The sequence below is a fragment of the Eulemur rufifrons genome, chromosome 30 (assembly GCF_041146395.1).
Source record: "Eulemur rufifrons isolate Redbay chromosome 30, OSU_ERuf_1, whole genome shotgun sequence".
Taxonomy (NCBI): Eukaryota; Metazoa; Chordata; class Mammalia; order Primates; family Lemuridae; genus Eulemur; species Eulemur rufifrons.
The window spans coordinates 104,234,615-104,250,797 of record NC_091012.1 but is presented as its reverse complement, the minus strand read 5'-3'; the positions used below and the strand labels follow the sequence as shown (position 1 = coordinate 104,250,797).

Here is a 16,183-nt window from a genome sequence, read left to right as displayed (position 1 = left end):
CTCTAGATCATTGGTCCAAACTCCAAAGCTGAGGTTCACTGTGCCCCAAGCCTCGACCCATCATCCCCACCCCTGCCCAGGGTGGCTTTGCAAGATCCTTCCGGCTGCGGGAGAGGAGAGGGCCCTAACGTGGGCAGGGTGCCAGTGGGTCCCAGGCCCGGGCCATCCACCTGCCAAGCCACGTGTCCTGGGCGGAGCTTCTCCCCCCGCGCTCGGCTGGCGGACCTTCGAGCCGCGAGAGAAGTCCCCAGCCTGGTGAGTGCCCAGGTCAGATCGGCCTCCCCGCCCCCTCCCTGGAGAGGAAAGGCCCGTGGTAGCAGAACCTGACCCGCTCGCTCCGCCGAGTCTCGCGACCAGGGGCGGCCAGAAGGAGGCTGAATGTCCCGTCCCCAACCCGGGACCAGCAGCCCGCTTGGCCGGGCTAGCTGTGCGCCCTAGTCAGAGGCCCGCTCCGGGGACGGGAACGAGGCGGGCTCAACCGCCAGCTTCCCAGTGCCTCGCGGTCGCTGTCGCCATCTGCCGAGGCCGCAGCGGCACTACCAGATCGCGAGGAGGCCCCTCACTCGCATAGGTACTCCGGGTGCAGCCGGGACACCAAGGGGCCCCGTCCCCACTTCCTACTGCCCTAGCAGAAATGGGACATTTGGCAGCCCCCGGCTTGCACAACGGAGCGTGGGGTTAAAAGTCCCTATTGCAAAAGTCGCGCTTCTGATCTTGGGCCTTATCTAAGATTGATAGCACCAAGGCCTTTGGAGTCTGAGCCCGGTTTTAGCAGTGGCTGAACATTCCAAATGCCCTGGGCAGTCAGTATTTGAGACCGGTTTGAGCCGTGTGGTTTTTTTTTTTTTTTTTTTTTTACGTGGTTTGTTGAAGGAAATATTAAACCAAAGATTATTTTCCTTTTTCCCCCCCTCTATTCATTTGACCACCCATGTGTGGGAACCACTTGCTTCAAAGCAGATACACGGGATTCCCAGGCAGAAGGACGGGGATGGGAGCAGTTTTTATCTTCGCTGGAAACCTGCCCGCTCAGGGCGCAGTTTGGGAAAGAGAAAGGCGGCTTTTGAAAGTCGCCTGTCTTTCCTCTCCCATGTGGGATTCTTATCTGATTCTTTTCTCCTTTTCTGATCATTGTTCTTGTTCTCGGAGTTCACTGGTCATAGTCTCTGGCCTAAAGTCCCAGCATAAAATGTTCCTAGCTCGCGGAGTTGTAGACTCCTTGCCAAACTGGCGTGGTGCCAGCCCTAGGGAGCAAGAAATCGTGCAGGGGCCCAGCCTGGATCTCTTCCTCCGCCTCTTCCACTGGCTCAGTTTGAAAATGAACGACAGTTCTAATTCAGCGTATTGTCACCCATGAGGATAGGTCTACAAATGTAGTTCAAAAAAATCAACCACACACAGAATAAAATAAATAAATAATAAAATAAAAACGCAGTTCAGAAAAATGCACATGAGGGCGGGGCACGGTGCCTCACGCCTGTCATCCTGGCCCTCTGGGAGGCCGAGGCGGGAGGATCGCTTGAGCTCAGGAGTTCGAGACCAGCCTGAGCAAGAGCGAGACCTCGTCTTTAGTAAAAATATAAAAAATTAGCCAGGCATCGTCGTAGCATGCGCCTCTAGTCTCAGCTACTGGGGAGGCTGAGGCAGGAGGATCACTTGAGCCCAGGAGTTTGAGGCTGCTGTGAGCTATGATGACACCACGGCAGCACTCTAGCCCAGGTGACAGAGCGAGACTTGAAAGAAAGAGAGAAAGAAAGATGAGGAAGGCCCTGGCTTCCAAACTGAACCGTCAGAGAAGGGAATTAACAGCACCGACAGTTGGGAGGGGGGTGTGGCAGGAGAAGGCATCTGCAGACACCCAGAGAGGCCACCAATGGGAGAGCTGCACGCCTCCTGACCCGCCTTGGGGCCAAGGGTGCAGGCATAAAGGGCAGCCTTGTACTGTCCCAGCAGCCAGCTCTCTGAGGGTCACTAGCGCCAAGGTGTGGAGGTCAAAGTGTAGCTTTTCTTTCCTTTTTAAAGAAAGCTTGGGGGGAAAAAGTCACCGGTAAGTTGACTGAGGATGTCTCATGTTCTCTCCTAGCTGCTGTTCCTTCTTTTGCATGCATGTCTCTTCCTGCCACGCTGCATGTCTTGTTCTGATTTCCGGAAAGTGTGTTCAGCCTTTCCAGTTTTAATCAAGTCGTCTGTCCCGAGATCTTGCCAGGGCCTTAATAAGGCAGGTGTTTTACTGAATTTGCCCCTTGCGATTACATTTCATTTTATCTCTGCTACTTTCAGTAGCTCTCCCTCGTGACAATGGCTTCCATCAAGATTGAGTGTGTCTTGCCGGAGAACTGCCGGTGCGGTGAGTCTCCCGTATGGGAGGAAGCGTCCAACACTCTGCTCTTCGTAGACATTCCTGCAAGAAAGGTTTGCCGATGGAATCCGCTCACCAAGCAAGTGCAGCGAGTGACCGTGGGTAAGGACGAGAGGGCTGCACCCAGATCCTCTCAGTCAGCCGATTTTTCCCAGGGGAGGGGCGTCTGTCATTCCTGGGGGCCCTTCTTGTTGAAGCATACTGAATATGCTTTGAAACGCTGGGAATTGTCATGCTCTCTGTGTGCACACTCCACGTCCTCCCAGTTTGACCCATGAGTAAATTCTGGGTGATCAGTACTTTCCTCTTCCTCCTGGAGAGGCAACATTGCCAGTTTTATCAGGATGCCAAGGCACTGCAGTGTCTGTCTTTCCTGAACACCTTCAGATAACAGCCTGGAAAGTTACAGACCTGCTGTCTGCCTTGGGTTAGGCCAAGACCTTAATTTGCAAAATAATGATAATAATAATGGGTATCTCCCTTCTTTGATCATAAAGAAGAGTTTTTGGACTTAAAAGCATCAACCAGGACTATCTTTGTCCATTGCACACAACAGGATTCATGGCAGAATTTCATGTGTGTGTGAGTGCAGTTCCCTTTATGGCCCTATGAGTTCCAGAGAAGGAGTTTATCGCTTTAGGTGGCCCAAGGGAAGCTTGACATGATTGTGGAGAAAAAAGTTCTTGTTTTCATTGTGCTTATGGGAAAAAATACCAGGAATTCCTGTAACCTAGGGACTTTCTCTTTCTCCACGTAGAACTGGGGACCTCAAAATTTTTTTAATGAGAGGGAACAGCTTTTTTTTTTTTTTTTTTTTTGAGACAGTCTTGTTCTTGTCTCCCTGGGCTAGAGAGCAGCGGCATCATCATAGCTCACAGCAACCTCAAACTCCAGGGCTCAAGCGATCCTGCTGCTTTAGCCTCCTGAGTAGCCGGGACTACAGGCGTGTGCCACCATGCCCGGCTAAGTTTTCTGTTTTTAGTAGAGACAGGGTCTCATTCTTACTTAGGCTGGTCTCAAACTCCTGACCTCAGGCTATCCTCCCGCTTTTGCCTCCCAGAGTGCTAGGATTACAGGCGTGAGCCACCTCGTCCCACCGGGAAAAGCTTTTTAATTCACCCAGAAATATGACTGTGGCTGGAGGCAAAGTCACTGTGACCTCTGAGGGCAGAGCCGGGATGTGAACCCATTGCCTTCCCTAGTCTGTTTCTCAGCGTGCACACGTGCCTGCCCCTAATCCACAAAGCCCCCCACCCAACCACGGAAAGGGCTTGTGGTGTGAGCAGTAGCTTAGGGAGCTACCAGGAGAAGTCTCAGGCTGCAGGTTGGGATCTCTGATGAGAGTGTGAGCCTCTGAATAATGTCCTGCACCTTCCCTGGAACCCTCTGTGGGTTCAAATCAACCTGGGAGCAGGGTTTGAGCTAAGAGCTGCTCCTAGAGCTCCCATCGCTTTGCACTGAATAGGTGGTTAGGAAATGTTTTCCAAACCAATTCTGATCAATTTATTTCCTGTGACTGCTCACCACGGTAATCAATCTCTCCATTAAAAAAAAAAAAAAAAGTTTTCTTATAATCCAGGTAACCTAAAATTTGAAAATACAAAATATACAATGCAGAGATGTGATTGTACTCTCACTGCATCTACATTTCTATCTATTTATTAGTTTTACCATGCTTACTTCCAAAAAGGATTTGAGAAACAAGTTTCAATTAAATACATATAAAATAGGGCCCCTTAAAAAAGACAAGGCCTGTACTGGAGCGGGAGAGAGATGTCACAAAACCTAGTTGCTGTAACTAAACACAGTTTGTGTCTCTGAATTTCCTGGAGGTCAGGCAAAATTGAGCATCACTTGCTCTGTGACTGTCCTGGTGCCCCTACATTGGGAACCCCTCCTGTGAACTTGATGTGGCAACTGCCCAGATGTCTTGTGGCTGCTGTGGTTTGACTCCTCTGCTTCTCCCACTAGACTAGAAGCTTCCAGCGGAGTTGGGTTTTATTCTTTCTATCCTTGCTGTCCAGGACAGCACACAGAGTTTGTGCTCAACAAATATACTCAGTCACAGAGCCTTCCCTACTCAACAGAAGGAAGAGAAGGAGCCCAGCTCTTTTGACAATGGCCACTGGGTCGCTGCTGCCTTCTAACTGCTGCTTTTGCCTCTACAGATGCCCCAGTCAGCTCTGTGGCCCTTCGCCAGTCAGGAGGCTATGTCGCCACCATGGGAACAAAGTTCTGCGCTTTGAACTGGGAAGATGGATCAATAGCTGCCCTGGCCACAGTGGATAAAGACAAGAAAAACAATCGATTCAATGACGGGAAGGTGGATCCCGCCGGGAGATACTTTGCTGGTATGATTTCTCTTTAGCGCCCGCTTACTGAGCTTTGGAGCAAACGCGATGACTTAGAAAGTTCTCACTGCTGTGGTGGCAAAAGCGTTATTCATAACGGGTCTTGGGTTCTTTTATTATTGCCTGAGTAACTTGTATCGCTCAAAACAAAAAATCCTATGAGAAAATCTTCCTGGATATTCTTTTCTATTTCTGTCTTTAGCAGAGACCAAAATCTGTATGGCACTTTGCTGGTTTGAATGAGTTTTAAATCCAGAGGTTTTATTGTTATTGATGTTCAAATTGGAAATAATTTCAAATTGACAGAACAAAGTAAGAATAGGACAAACACCACCTGTATAGTCTTTACGTAGATTCACCTGTTGTTAACATTTTGTTCTACTTGCTTTGTCCTTTGCTCTCTGTGTGTATCTAAACACATTTACCTCCAGAATTATTTGAGAATAGGTTGCGATGTCATGTGTCACTACCCCTAAAATACTGCGGTGTGAATTTCCCAAGAAAAATGACAGATTCTTATGTGACCACAGTTACAGCGATCAACTTCAAGAAGTTTAACATACAATGATTTTAGCTGATGTACTATCTCAGTTCCAGTTTTGTCAATTGTCCAAACAAGGTTCTTTATACCGTTTTCCCCTCCAATACAGGATCCAGTTTAGGAGCGTGTGTCGCATTTAATTGTCACATCTCTTTAATATTTTTTAACCTGGAACATTTCCATAGCCTTTCTTTGTTTTTTATGACATTGCCATTTGTAAGGAATATAATTCCACTCAATGCCCCACTTTGTAAAAATAGAACATTCCTCCTTTTGTATTTGTCTGATGTCTCCTTGCGATTAGGTTGCTGTTGTGTGTTCTTGGCCGGACTACCATGTAAGTAATGTTCTCAGGGGATCCCATTTGGAGGCACCTGATGTCCTTCTGCCGCTCCCTGGTGACATTCATTTTGATCACCCACTTAAGGTCCTGTCAGGTTTCTCTACTGCATAGTGATTATTTTTAATTGCAATTTATAAACAATGTGTGGAGTTTATCAGTTGTATATTGCTGGATAACAAATTACCCTGAAACTTAGTGGCTTTAAAACAACAAATATTTATTATCTCACATAGTTTCTGAAGGTCAAGAATCTGGGTGCAGCTTTGCTGAATGCTTCTAATTCAGGCCACCTGAGGAGGTCGTGGTCAGGCTGTCGGCCAGGGCTGCAGCCTTGGAAGAGGCTGGACTCCCCAAAGGGGCCTGGAGGATCTGCTTCCAAGCTCACTCACCTAGGGGTTGGCAGGAGGCTTCGGTTCCTTACCACATGGCGTCTCCCTGAGGCCACTCAGGACATGGCTTCCCCCAGAGCTGATGATAAAGGAGAGCCCAAGATGGAAGCTACGGTCTTACTTTAACCAATCCCAGAAGTGACATACCATCATTTCTGCTGCATGCTATTGGTCACACAGACAGTGGCAGAGGGAAACTATGTAAGGGTGTGAATACTGGAAGGCAGGGACCCTTAGGGGCTATCTTGGAGGCTGGCTACAATGTGGGGAGATACTTTAAATCCACGCAGATATCCTGGTCCTCATCAACATTCCTCCCTTAGGGTCTACATTCATTGACAATTCTTGCTTGAACCAACCTTTAAGGATGATGGTTGCAGAATGACTCACGTGCAGCTTGAAAAGGATTTTAACTACAGGTTTAAATTAGATAATGCATTTCACACATTTTTCCTCATTTCCCTCCCATTGTAATAACCCTCTAAGTTTGCCAAAGTTGATTCTCCATTTCTGCTGTTTCCACCTCCCCACTCTGCCCCTCACCTTGTTGGCCATGCTGTCCTGGCTCCGTTCAAGTTCAACGTGGAAGGCAGGTGAGACCTGAGTAGCTGGCTGTAGACTGTTCTCCATCTTCCTGGACTTTACACAACCATAGGTATCGTCCAGGACGGGTTGAAAGATTAAAGATGAGAATCCATCAGAAGCCCTTCTGCCAGTAATTTCTGCAGGACAAAGAAATATGCTTAGATACTTCACCTCCTGATGAAATTGATTTTCTCTCTCTATGGCTAGAAGTTTACAGTTCTTTGGCACTTTGTGAGACAAAAATGAAGATGTTCTCCAGGGCCTGAGTTTTTAACATGGAGGCTCTGAGCTGTCAGGAGACCCCTTAAAATTGTAGGCATCACTGAGGGTGTACCTACTAGTGGCATACATGTGACAGAAGCACCTGAGAACCTGTTTCTAGAGAGAGATCTTGGCTCTCAACAGGTGCTCAGAGGTGTCCCAGGCCCAGAAAAGGGTGGCATCATCTTATAGTCTAGATAGACTCTCAAGATGGTCGTATCCTGAAGGTATCACCACACCCAAGGTCTCATCTGTCTGTACTTGCTACTAGATAATGAAGAATAAACCAGGACTCTCGGTTATTCTGTCCCACTAAGGACAAGCCCTTTCCAAGCAGTGGGGGATTCACGTCCATATTCCAGGCATCTCCTTCTGTGAGGCAGATAGTGCAGAGGAACATTCAGGAAACGACCTCAACTGCCCCATAGCAGGAAACTGCTGAGAACATCCCCCTCCCCAGGGAAGGAGGATCTATCCCGTCTTGCTTGCTATTCAGGCTGCCCATTTTTAGTCCATTTTCCTCCTCTAATTCGATGTTCTTTCAGAAGGAGTGTGATAGAGCAGACGAGCTTTCCAGTTTCTTCATTGTAGTCAAATTCTGCTCTGTCCCTGGAGATCACACTCAAGTCTCTCTAAGTGAAGATCGAATAATGATTCCAATGACTGAAATATTCCACCTGCACTTGAGAAGAACGTGTATCTGCTGTCATTGGGTGGAGTGTTCCATAAATGTCAATTGAATCCAGTTGATTGATGATACTCAGTTCTTCTATATTGTCACTGATTTTCTGTCTACTTGAATCTATTGCCAAGAGAGGGGGTCAGATGGTCTATTTTTCCTTTCAGTTCTGACAACTTTGCTTTGTGTATTTTGAAGCTCCGTTGCTAAGCACAAATACATTTAGGATTACTATGTCTTCTTAGTGAGTTGACCATTTTTAATGTGTAGTACTTCTCTTTGTCCCTGAAATCATTATCCCCCTATATGTAATGTGTCATTTTTCTTTCATTGCTTTCAAGCATTTTTATTTGACTTGAGTTTTCAGCAAGTTTATTATGATGTGCCTGGGTATGGGTTTCTTTGGGTTTATCCTGTTTGGGATTTGTTCAGCTTTTTTTAGTTTTATGCTTTCCACCAAACTTGAGGAGTTTTGAGCCATGTAATCTTCAAATGCTTTTTTGACCCTGAACTCTTTCTTGTTCTCTAGAAACCCAATGACACATTAGCCCTTTTTTTTAGAGACAGGGTCTCACTATCTCACCCACACTGAAGTGCAGTGGTGTGATAATAGCTCACTGTAACCTTGAACTCCTGGGCTAAGCCTCCCAAGTAGCTGGGGCTACAGGCATGTGCCACCACGTCTGGCTGGCTAATTTTTCAATTTTTTGTAGAGATGGGTTCTCACTATGTTGCCCAGGCTGGTCTCAAGCTCCTGGCCTAGAGCAATCCTCCCACCTTGGCTTCCCAAATTGCTGGGATTACAGGTGTGAGCCACTGCACTTGGCCACATTAGCCCTTTTGTTGTTGTCTCATGAATCCATGGGACTCTGATCTTTTTTCTTCTGATCTTTTTTCTCTTTGTTGTTCAGATTGGGTAATTTCTATCAATCCATCATCAGGTACACCACTGACTCTTTCCTCTGTTATCTCTATTCTGCTATTGAGTCCATTCAGTGAGTTTATTTCAGTTGTTTTATTTTTCAGTTCTAAAATTTTCATTTGATTATTCTTTATATCTTCTTCTTTGCTGATATTTTCTGTTTTGAGTTTTGTTTCATGGCTGTTTATGATTGCTTACTTGAATGTTCTTCATAAGTGCTGTCTTGGTCTTTGTCAAATAATTCCAACATCTGTGCCATCTCGTTTTTGGCATCTATTGATTATCTTGTCCTATGCAGGTTGAGATTTTCGTGCTTCTTTGTGTTGCCAAGTAATTTGGGGTTGTGTCCTAGACATTTTGAATATTATGTTATGAGACCGAGTCTTATTTAAATCCTTTGAAGAATGTTGTTGTAGCTGTCTTAGTAGGAGATGTAGTTGCTTAGGTTTAGACCACAAATTCCAACTGCTTTATTTTTGTTTTCTTCTTCTTTTTTTTCTTTAATTTTTTTTTTTTTTTTTTTTGAGACAGAGTCTCGCTCTGTTGCCCTGGCTAGAGTGAGTGCCGTGGCGTCAGCCTAGCTCACAGCAACCTCAAACTCCTGGGCTCGAGTGATCCTACTGCCTCAGCTGCCCGAGTAGCTGGGACTACAGGCATGTGCCACCATGCCCGGCTAATTTTTTTCTGTATATATCTTTTTAGTTGTCCATATAATTTCTTTCTATTTTTAGGAGAGACAGGGGTCTCGCTCTTGCTCAGGCTGGTCTCGAACTCCTGACGTCAAGCGATCCTCCCACCTCGGCCTCCCAGAGTGCTAGGATTACAGGCGTGAGCCACTGCGCCCGGCCCCAACCTGCTTTCTATTGGGTACTATTTTTTTTTTTTTTTTTTGAGACAGAGTCTCACTTTTTTGCCCAGGCTAGAGTGAGTGCCGTGGCGTCAGCCTAGCTCACAGCAACCTCAAACTCCTGAGCTCAAGGGATCCTCCTGTCTCAGCCTCCCGAGTAGCTGGGACTACAGGTATGCACCACCATGCCCGGCTAATTTTTTTTTTATATATATATTTTTAGCTGTCCATATAATTTCTTTCTATTTTTAGTAGAGATGGGGTCTCGCTCTTGCTCAGGCTGATCTCGAACTCCTGAGCTCAAACGATCCGCCCACCTCGGCCTCCCAGAGTACTAGGATTACAGGCGTGAGCCACCGCGCCCAGCCTCTCTTGGGTACTATTAAGATCTGCCCCGTATGTATGCCACCCGGTAGTCGGTCTGGGACCCAGAAGGAGTTCTATCCATTAGCTCCACTCCCATCCCAGCGTCTTTGGTATGTGAGTTAGAATGCAATCCTTGCCTAGGAGCCTACCCAGGACGAGCCTGGGAGATCATAAACAGCTTTATGGGGTTGCATTCCTGAGCAACTGCCTCTTCACTATCTCTCAGTACTTTCCAGTCTTCTGGAGCTCTCCTCTTCATTCCTTCAGCCAGAAACCACCCATCTCTATAATTGTGCTACCCCTGAGGCCAAGCAGCAGCAGGACAGAGAAAGAGAGAATATAAAAGCAACAGTGATGGGCTCCACCCTTTTGACTCCTGTAGTTTCCTGTTGCTGGCCATTCTCTCTGCTGTCGCTGCCCCTGCTGCAGAACTGCCCGGAGAATCGTGCGTGAAAGAATGGGGAAAAAAAGGTGGGGAAAAATATAGTTAGATAGAATGAACAATATTTAATAGCACAACAAAGTGACTTCTAATCAAGAACAAGTTAGGGTACACTTTAAAATAACTAAAGAGTGGAATAGGAATGTTCCTAACACAAAGAAATGATAAATGTCTGCGGTGTTGGATACCCAAATTACCCTGATCTGATTAATTCACATTGTATGCCTGTATCAAAACATCACATGTACCCTATAAAGATATACAACTATTATGTACCCATAATAAAAATCAAAAAAATTTTTTTAAAGGGGTGGAAAATAACCTGGGGATTTCCTCCAGTCTCTCTAAGCTTCAGCAGTTTCCTTTTCTGCTCCTTGAGCCAGATCTACAGGGTTTCTTTAGGATCTCTGTCTGTCTGCAGCACAGTGCACACTTCCAGATTTCAGGTTGCATTGGCTTCAGGCCGGGAAATACCGGAGAAGAAAATGAAAAACTCATCGGCCATGAGGTGGTATTAGTATTTCCAACTCTGCTTGTTCTTCCCTGAGCTGCCTGCTAACATTTGCTTTTCAGAGTTCAAATAGCTGCACCAGACGGTTTTATCCATGTTTTCTAGTTGTGCTTGCAGCGGGCAGAAAATGAGGTTGGTGCATGTTTACTTCTTCTTATCTGGAACCAGAACCTCTCCGTGCAGTTTTAATTTGCATTATAAGTAAGGTAGCTGTCACTTCTTAAAAATACAGGATCCAGCTTGAGATTGTGTAGTCATTTCCTTAATTTAAACACTGCAAAGGCTCCCTGGTGAGAAAGGACGGTGTGGTGCGTGGGGCGCGGGCACGACGCTGTGGGGCAGAGCTCAGTGTGCTTTGGTTTCGCAGGCACCATGGCGGAGGAGACGGCCCCCGCGGTTCTGGAGCGCCACCAAGGGTCCCTGTACTCTCTCTTTCCCGACCACCACGTGAAAAAGTACTTTGACCAGGTGGACATCTCCAATGGCTTGGATTGGTCCCTAGACCACAAAATCTTCTATTACATCGACAGCCTGTCCTACTCTGTGGATGCCTTTGACTATGACCTGCAGACAGGACAGATCTGTATGTACTTTCTCATTATTTTTCTCAGTACTGCTGGTATTGTTTTCATATGTTTGTAACTGGTAAAGCACCTCTCCCTCAACCCATGGGAAGAGGTCCTTCCTCATCAAATAGAAAGCTTGCCAGTGACTTTATTCCAATATAGTAATGATGACACAGACTTGAGTGTGTTGCAGTCAAACCATGGCCCTCAACACAATTAAATGTGGCCATAGTTGGCATAACATGGATACAGCCATAATCCTCTTCCTTGCCATCGTCACCAGAAAGGGGCTCACTGTAAGAGGGATCCTTTTCCACCTTTTAGGTGGTGCCTAAAAGCAAATAATACACACGAGAATGGGAGAAAAGGGCAGAAAATTAGAATATGGGGTTGATATTTTTCATTTGTACTGTAGTTGGCCATAGGCAGGTGCTGAGAGACAAATTACCAACCTTTCAAAATGGAAAAGCAAAAAAAAAAAAAAAAAAAAAGTAATTGCAGGTTGTCCAATCCATCAATGTGCTTTAAATGAGCTATAGTTGGAAACTGGGAGGGAAGAAATTATCTAGAAGAATTCAGAAGGGAGTCCTTGAAACTGTTTCATGAAAGATGCCAAACCAAAAGAGCAAAACTGATAATAAAAATGACTTGCAAAAAAGCACAAGACTCTCCACACAGATTTCATCAGAGGCAAACTGTTCCAGTACAGAAATCTTGCTTTGAAATATGTAGTACGCTCTTTTTATGACTGTTTTTACCCATTTTCCCTACACATGGTTTTAACATTTTTCCATTACACCTCAATTTAATTACTGTAGTGACCTGGATTTTGTAGCATAAAAATTCCTCTGGATTTTGATATTTGTTTTTTGTATACTGTGGTTCCGCGCCCCCATCCCCCCACCCCCGCCACCGCCTTAAGGCCAGCAAGTTCATTTCTGAATGCCCCTCCTATCAGAAATAAGCTATTCTAATATTTCATCTTGATTTTGGAGCATTCAGTCAGGTAGAAAAAGAACTCATGTATCTTACTAGTTTTTGTGTATGAACTGTTCACGTGGACCATTAAGTTGCCTTATAGATCTTGGAGTTAATAAGTAGGGATTTTGGTAACTAAACCAGCAAAGGTCTAACCACAGACCAACATGAACTTGAGATGGCTGCGCAGGGCCTCAGCTCAGGTCAGCCTCAAAAAAAAAAAAAGCTATTGATATTTTAGTAAGAATTCTGCTTTTCTTTTTTCTCTCCTCCTCTGAAAGCTTCAACAGATATGTCTGTACCCAAATAAAAGAGAGGGGACCCACCCCAAATCATGCAGTGAAAATCCTTTGTTCACAGGCCAGACACTAGATAAACCCAAGATCAGTGTTTATAATCAGCTTGAGAGCTCAGTATTGGAGGCCTGTCGTTTTGTTGTTTTGTTTTTGTTTTTGTTTTTCAACCATAGCCAACCGCAGAAGCGTTTACAAACTGGAGAAAGAAGAACAAATCCCAGACGGAATGTGCATCGATGCAGAGGGGAAGCTCTGGGTGGCCTGTTACAACGGAGGAAGAGTGATCCGTTTAGATCCAGAGACAGGTAATTCCATGGCACAGTGAAAAATCATGTCTAGGAAACATGAGACACTAGGGACTGGGGAAACCTCATCACTAATGAAGTGAGAGACAAATGCAGTGGTCTAAATTGAACGATTTCAGAAATAAAGACCACAGCTATAGCCCCAAATTTATAGTCAGAACTTCTTTTCCTATGGAGATCTTTTTGCTCAAAATAAATTGTCAGGGAAGTTAGGTTAAATATGAAATACCTGGATGAATTCTGACCTCCACGGTGTTCTTAGAACTTCCCTATTGCTCCACAAAGGGTCCAGATATGTTGCACGGGTTGGAAACTGCTAGAACTGATCTTTAAATAAAATATTTGGTGGTCTAGGGAAAAGACTTCAAACTGTGAAGTTGCCTGTTGATAAAACAACTTCATGCTGCTTCGGAGGGAAGGATTACTCGGAAATGTATGTGACCTGTGCCCGGGATGGGTTGGACTCCGAGAGTCTTTTGAGGCAACCTGAAGCTGGTGGAATTTTCAAGGTGATATGGCTATTTCTTTTATTTTGGCGGTCGGGTGGGGAAATCCTCTGTTAAGTAACTGAGTGATTGGTACTTTTGCATACTTCCAAAACATAATTCTATTTAGCATGTTAAGCTTATTACACTAGACTTAAAAACATTTTATCTAGATTTTCTAGACTGTAAGTTATCTGAAGTTAAGATAATGTGTTTAGCCTACTTTGTACAATACTTTAATTTTTTTTTTTTTTTTTTGCTTCAGTAGTATTTGTTGAAATTCTTCAAATCAGTAGAACAAGCTTGGAAAACCAGTATTTGAAGCATGTTTATAAGATCACTTGATTGCTTTGATATCATAAGAATACTTTCAGGTTTTTTAACATTTTTCACAACAGAACAAACGCTAATAAAAATTAGACCTTTTGAGCTTAAAAGAAATACAGAAATGTAGAAAGCCCTTTTTTTAACAGATGGGAGATGATAGAAATAAATTCAGGTTTAAATCCAAGTTAGTTGTAAATGGTTGCTAGCTGAATTATAATCTACATGAATGATTGGGTTGGATCATAAATAGCTAATCAAGTAATTCCTTTTTACAATAGGGAATAAAACAAGGATAGTAGGGGGCTAAGTATATTATTATGAATCATAAACGTGATTTTGAAGAATGCTTGTGAATTACCTTTTGCCAGAGTTTCTTTCTTTTCTGTTTTCAACAGATAACTGGTCTGGGGGTCAAAGGAATTGCCCCCTACGCCTATGCAGGCTGACAACAGGTCTGCTTTGCTGCCAGAGGAAGCTTTGAAGACAAGTAGAGAATTCTGGGGCTAGAATTTCAATCTACTTAGAAAGAAAAGTAAAGCAATCATATTATTAACAGGGGTAAAATTTTAATTAATTTACAATTTTTAAAAGGCAGAGCATTTTTAACAAGAAGTGACAGGTGGCTTTGTTAACACACTATAAGGCTTCAGTAAAAGGTACTACAGAAATGCAAAAATTGTTCAGCTGACAACCAGCCTCTTGATTCCTTGGAAATTGTTTTGTGGGGGACACATGTATCTCTTTTTTATTCTGCATTTCATACTATACCTAAAGCTTCAAAAAAACTAATAAATAGTAACCTGGTAATAACCTATTGCAATCATGGTCGTTTTTCTTTTCATCACAATCTTATAAAAATATATCATAATGCTTAACCTACTTTAATATTACACTTCCTATATGTTATTTTACAAACTGAAAATACTGCTGGAGGATGAGATGCAAATACTCTGGCAAAATCAATGGTTCCAACTGCCACCTAGTGGACATAAAAGAAATATATCACTTTGGGAAGAATATTTTTTTAAATAGCTTTATTGAATTATAATCGGCATGTATATATATATATATATATATATATATATATATATATATATTTGAAACAAGGTCTTGCTCTATCACCTGGGCTAGAGTGCAGTAGCGTCATCAGAGCTCACAGCAGCCTCAAACTCCTGGGCTCGAGCTATCCTCCCGCCTCAGTCTCCTGACTAGCTGAGACTACAGGCATGCCCACCACACTGGGCTATTTTATTCTATTTTTAGTAGAGACGGGGGTCTTGCTTTTGCTCAGGCTGGTCTCGAACTCCTGACCTCAAGAGATCCTCCCACCTTGGCCTCCCAGGGTGCTACGATTACAGGCGTGAGCCACTGCACCCGGCTTCATTATTTCTTCAAATACTTTTTCTGCCCCACACTTCTCTCTTTCGGGGACTCCAGTGACTTGAATATTAGACTTTTTGTTGTTGTCTCACAGGTTCCTGAGGTTGTTGTTGTTTTTCAATCTTTCTCTCTCTGTTTTTCCAGTTGGATAATTTTTATTGATATATCTTCAAATTCACTGGCTCTTCCCTGTCATCTTTATTCTGCTATTGAGTCTATCCAGTGATTTTTTTTTAATTTTTATCTTTCAGCTCCAAACTTTCCATTTAGTCTTTATGTCTTCCCTTTTCTTTTCCAATACTTTTCATTTTAATATTTGTTTCAAGGATTTTCATAATTGCTCAATCATTTTTATAGTGCTTATCAGATCATCCCAACATCACATCATGTCATTCTGGGCATCTCTTGGTTGTCTTTCCCCATTTGAATTTAGCATTTCATTGTTCTTTGCATGCTGAGTAATTTTGGGTTGTATCCTGGACATTTTAAATATTACAGAATGAGACTCTGAGTCTTGTTTAAAACATGTGAAGAATGTTGATATATTGGTTTTAGCGGGCAATCTATATGGTTACGTTCGGGCCACAGGTTCCATCCTATCTTCTGTGGATGTGGTTTCAATGTTGCTCAGTTTTCACAGGCTTAACAGTGTTATTTGGGTCTGTCCCATGTGTACCACCCAGTGGTTAGCCTGGAACTCGGACAGAGGTCTAGCATTAGTCAGTTCTCAGTCTTTGGTATGTAAATCAGGATCAGATCTATACGCACGCAGGTCAGGAGTTGGGAAAAGTGACACCATAAAGTTGTTTATGAATGCCTGGGCTCAAACCCAACCTACAAAGCTGTTTTTATTGGAGCTCTCCAGGGAACGTGGTGGATATGAAGCCCCAGGCTGGCCTCCTCCTGCCCACCTCCAACCCTCACCACAAACCACTAGCTGTCTTACATTGACTGGGTTCTTTCCCATCCCCATTTCTCAACTGATGGAGTTTGGAGAGCAACAGGGCTGGCACAGGGAGGTTCCCAAGGCTCCAAAGAGGACATAGAGGCCTTTATCGTGGACCCTCAAAGAACCAGGCATGATCTGAAACCTAAAATAGGGCACCTCCCCCTCCACTATAGCTGGCCAGCCTCCGAATCCAGTCACTTCCAGCCCATTTCTCAATCCAGGTAGGTGGGAGAGTAGTGGAATGGCTAAGGAGCTCCAGGGACCATGGTGGAGAGTTCTGAGAACTCTGAGGGGGGGGATC

General features: G+C 44.3%; 1 protein-coding gene across 1 annotated transcript; it reads left to right on the top strand.

The window, feature by feature from the left end:
- Positions 1-1,946: 1,946 nt before the first annotated feature.
- RGN (regucalcin) lies at positions 1,947-14,411 on the top strand. The gene is made up of 7 exons (XM_069463146.1): positions 1,947-2,047; positions 2,281-2,461; positions 4,528-4,710; positions 10,964-11,179; positions 12,610-12,741; positions 13,096-13,250; positions 13,949-14,411. The coding sequence occupies exons 2-7, from the start codon at positions 2,299-2,301 to the stop codon at positions 13,997-13,999; spliced, it is 900 nt and encodes a 299-aa protein (XP_069319247.1). The 5' UTR covers positions 1,947-2,047; positions 2,281-2,298; the 3' UTR covers positions 14,000-14,411.
- Positions 14,412-16,183: the final 1,772 nt, after the last annotated feature.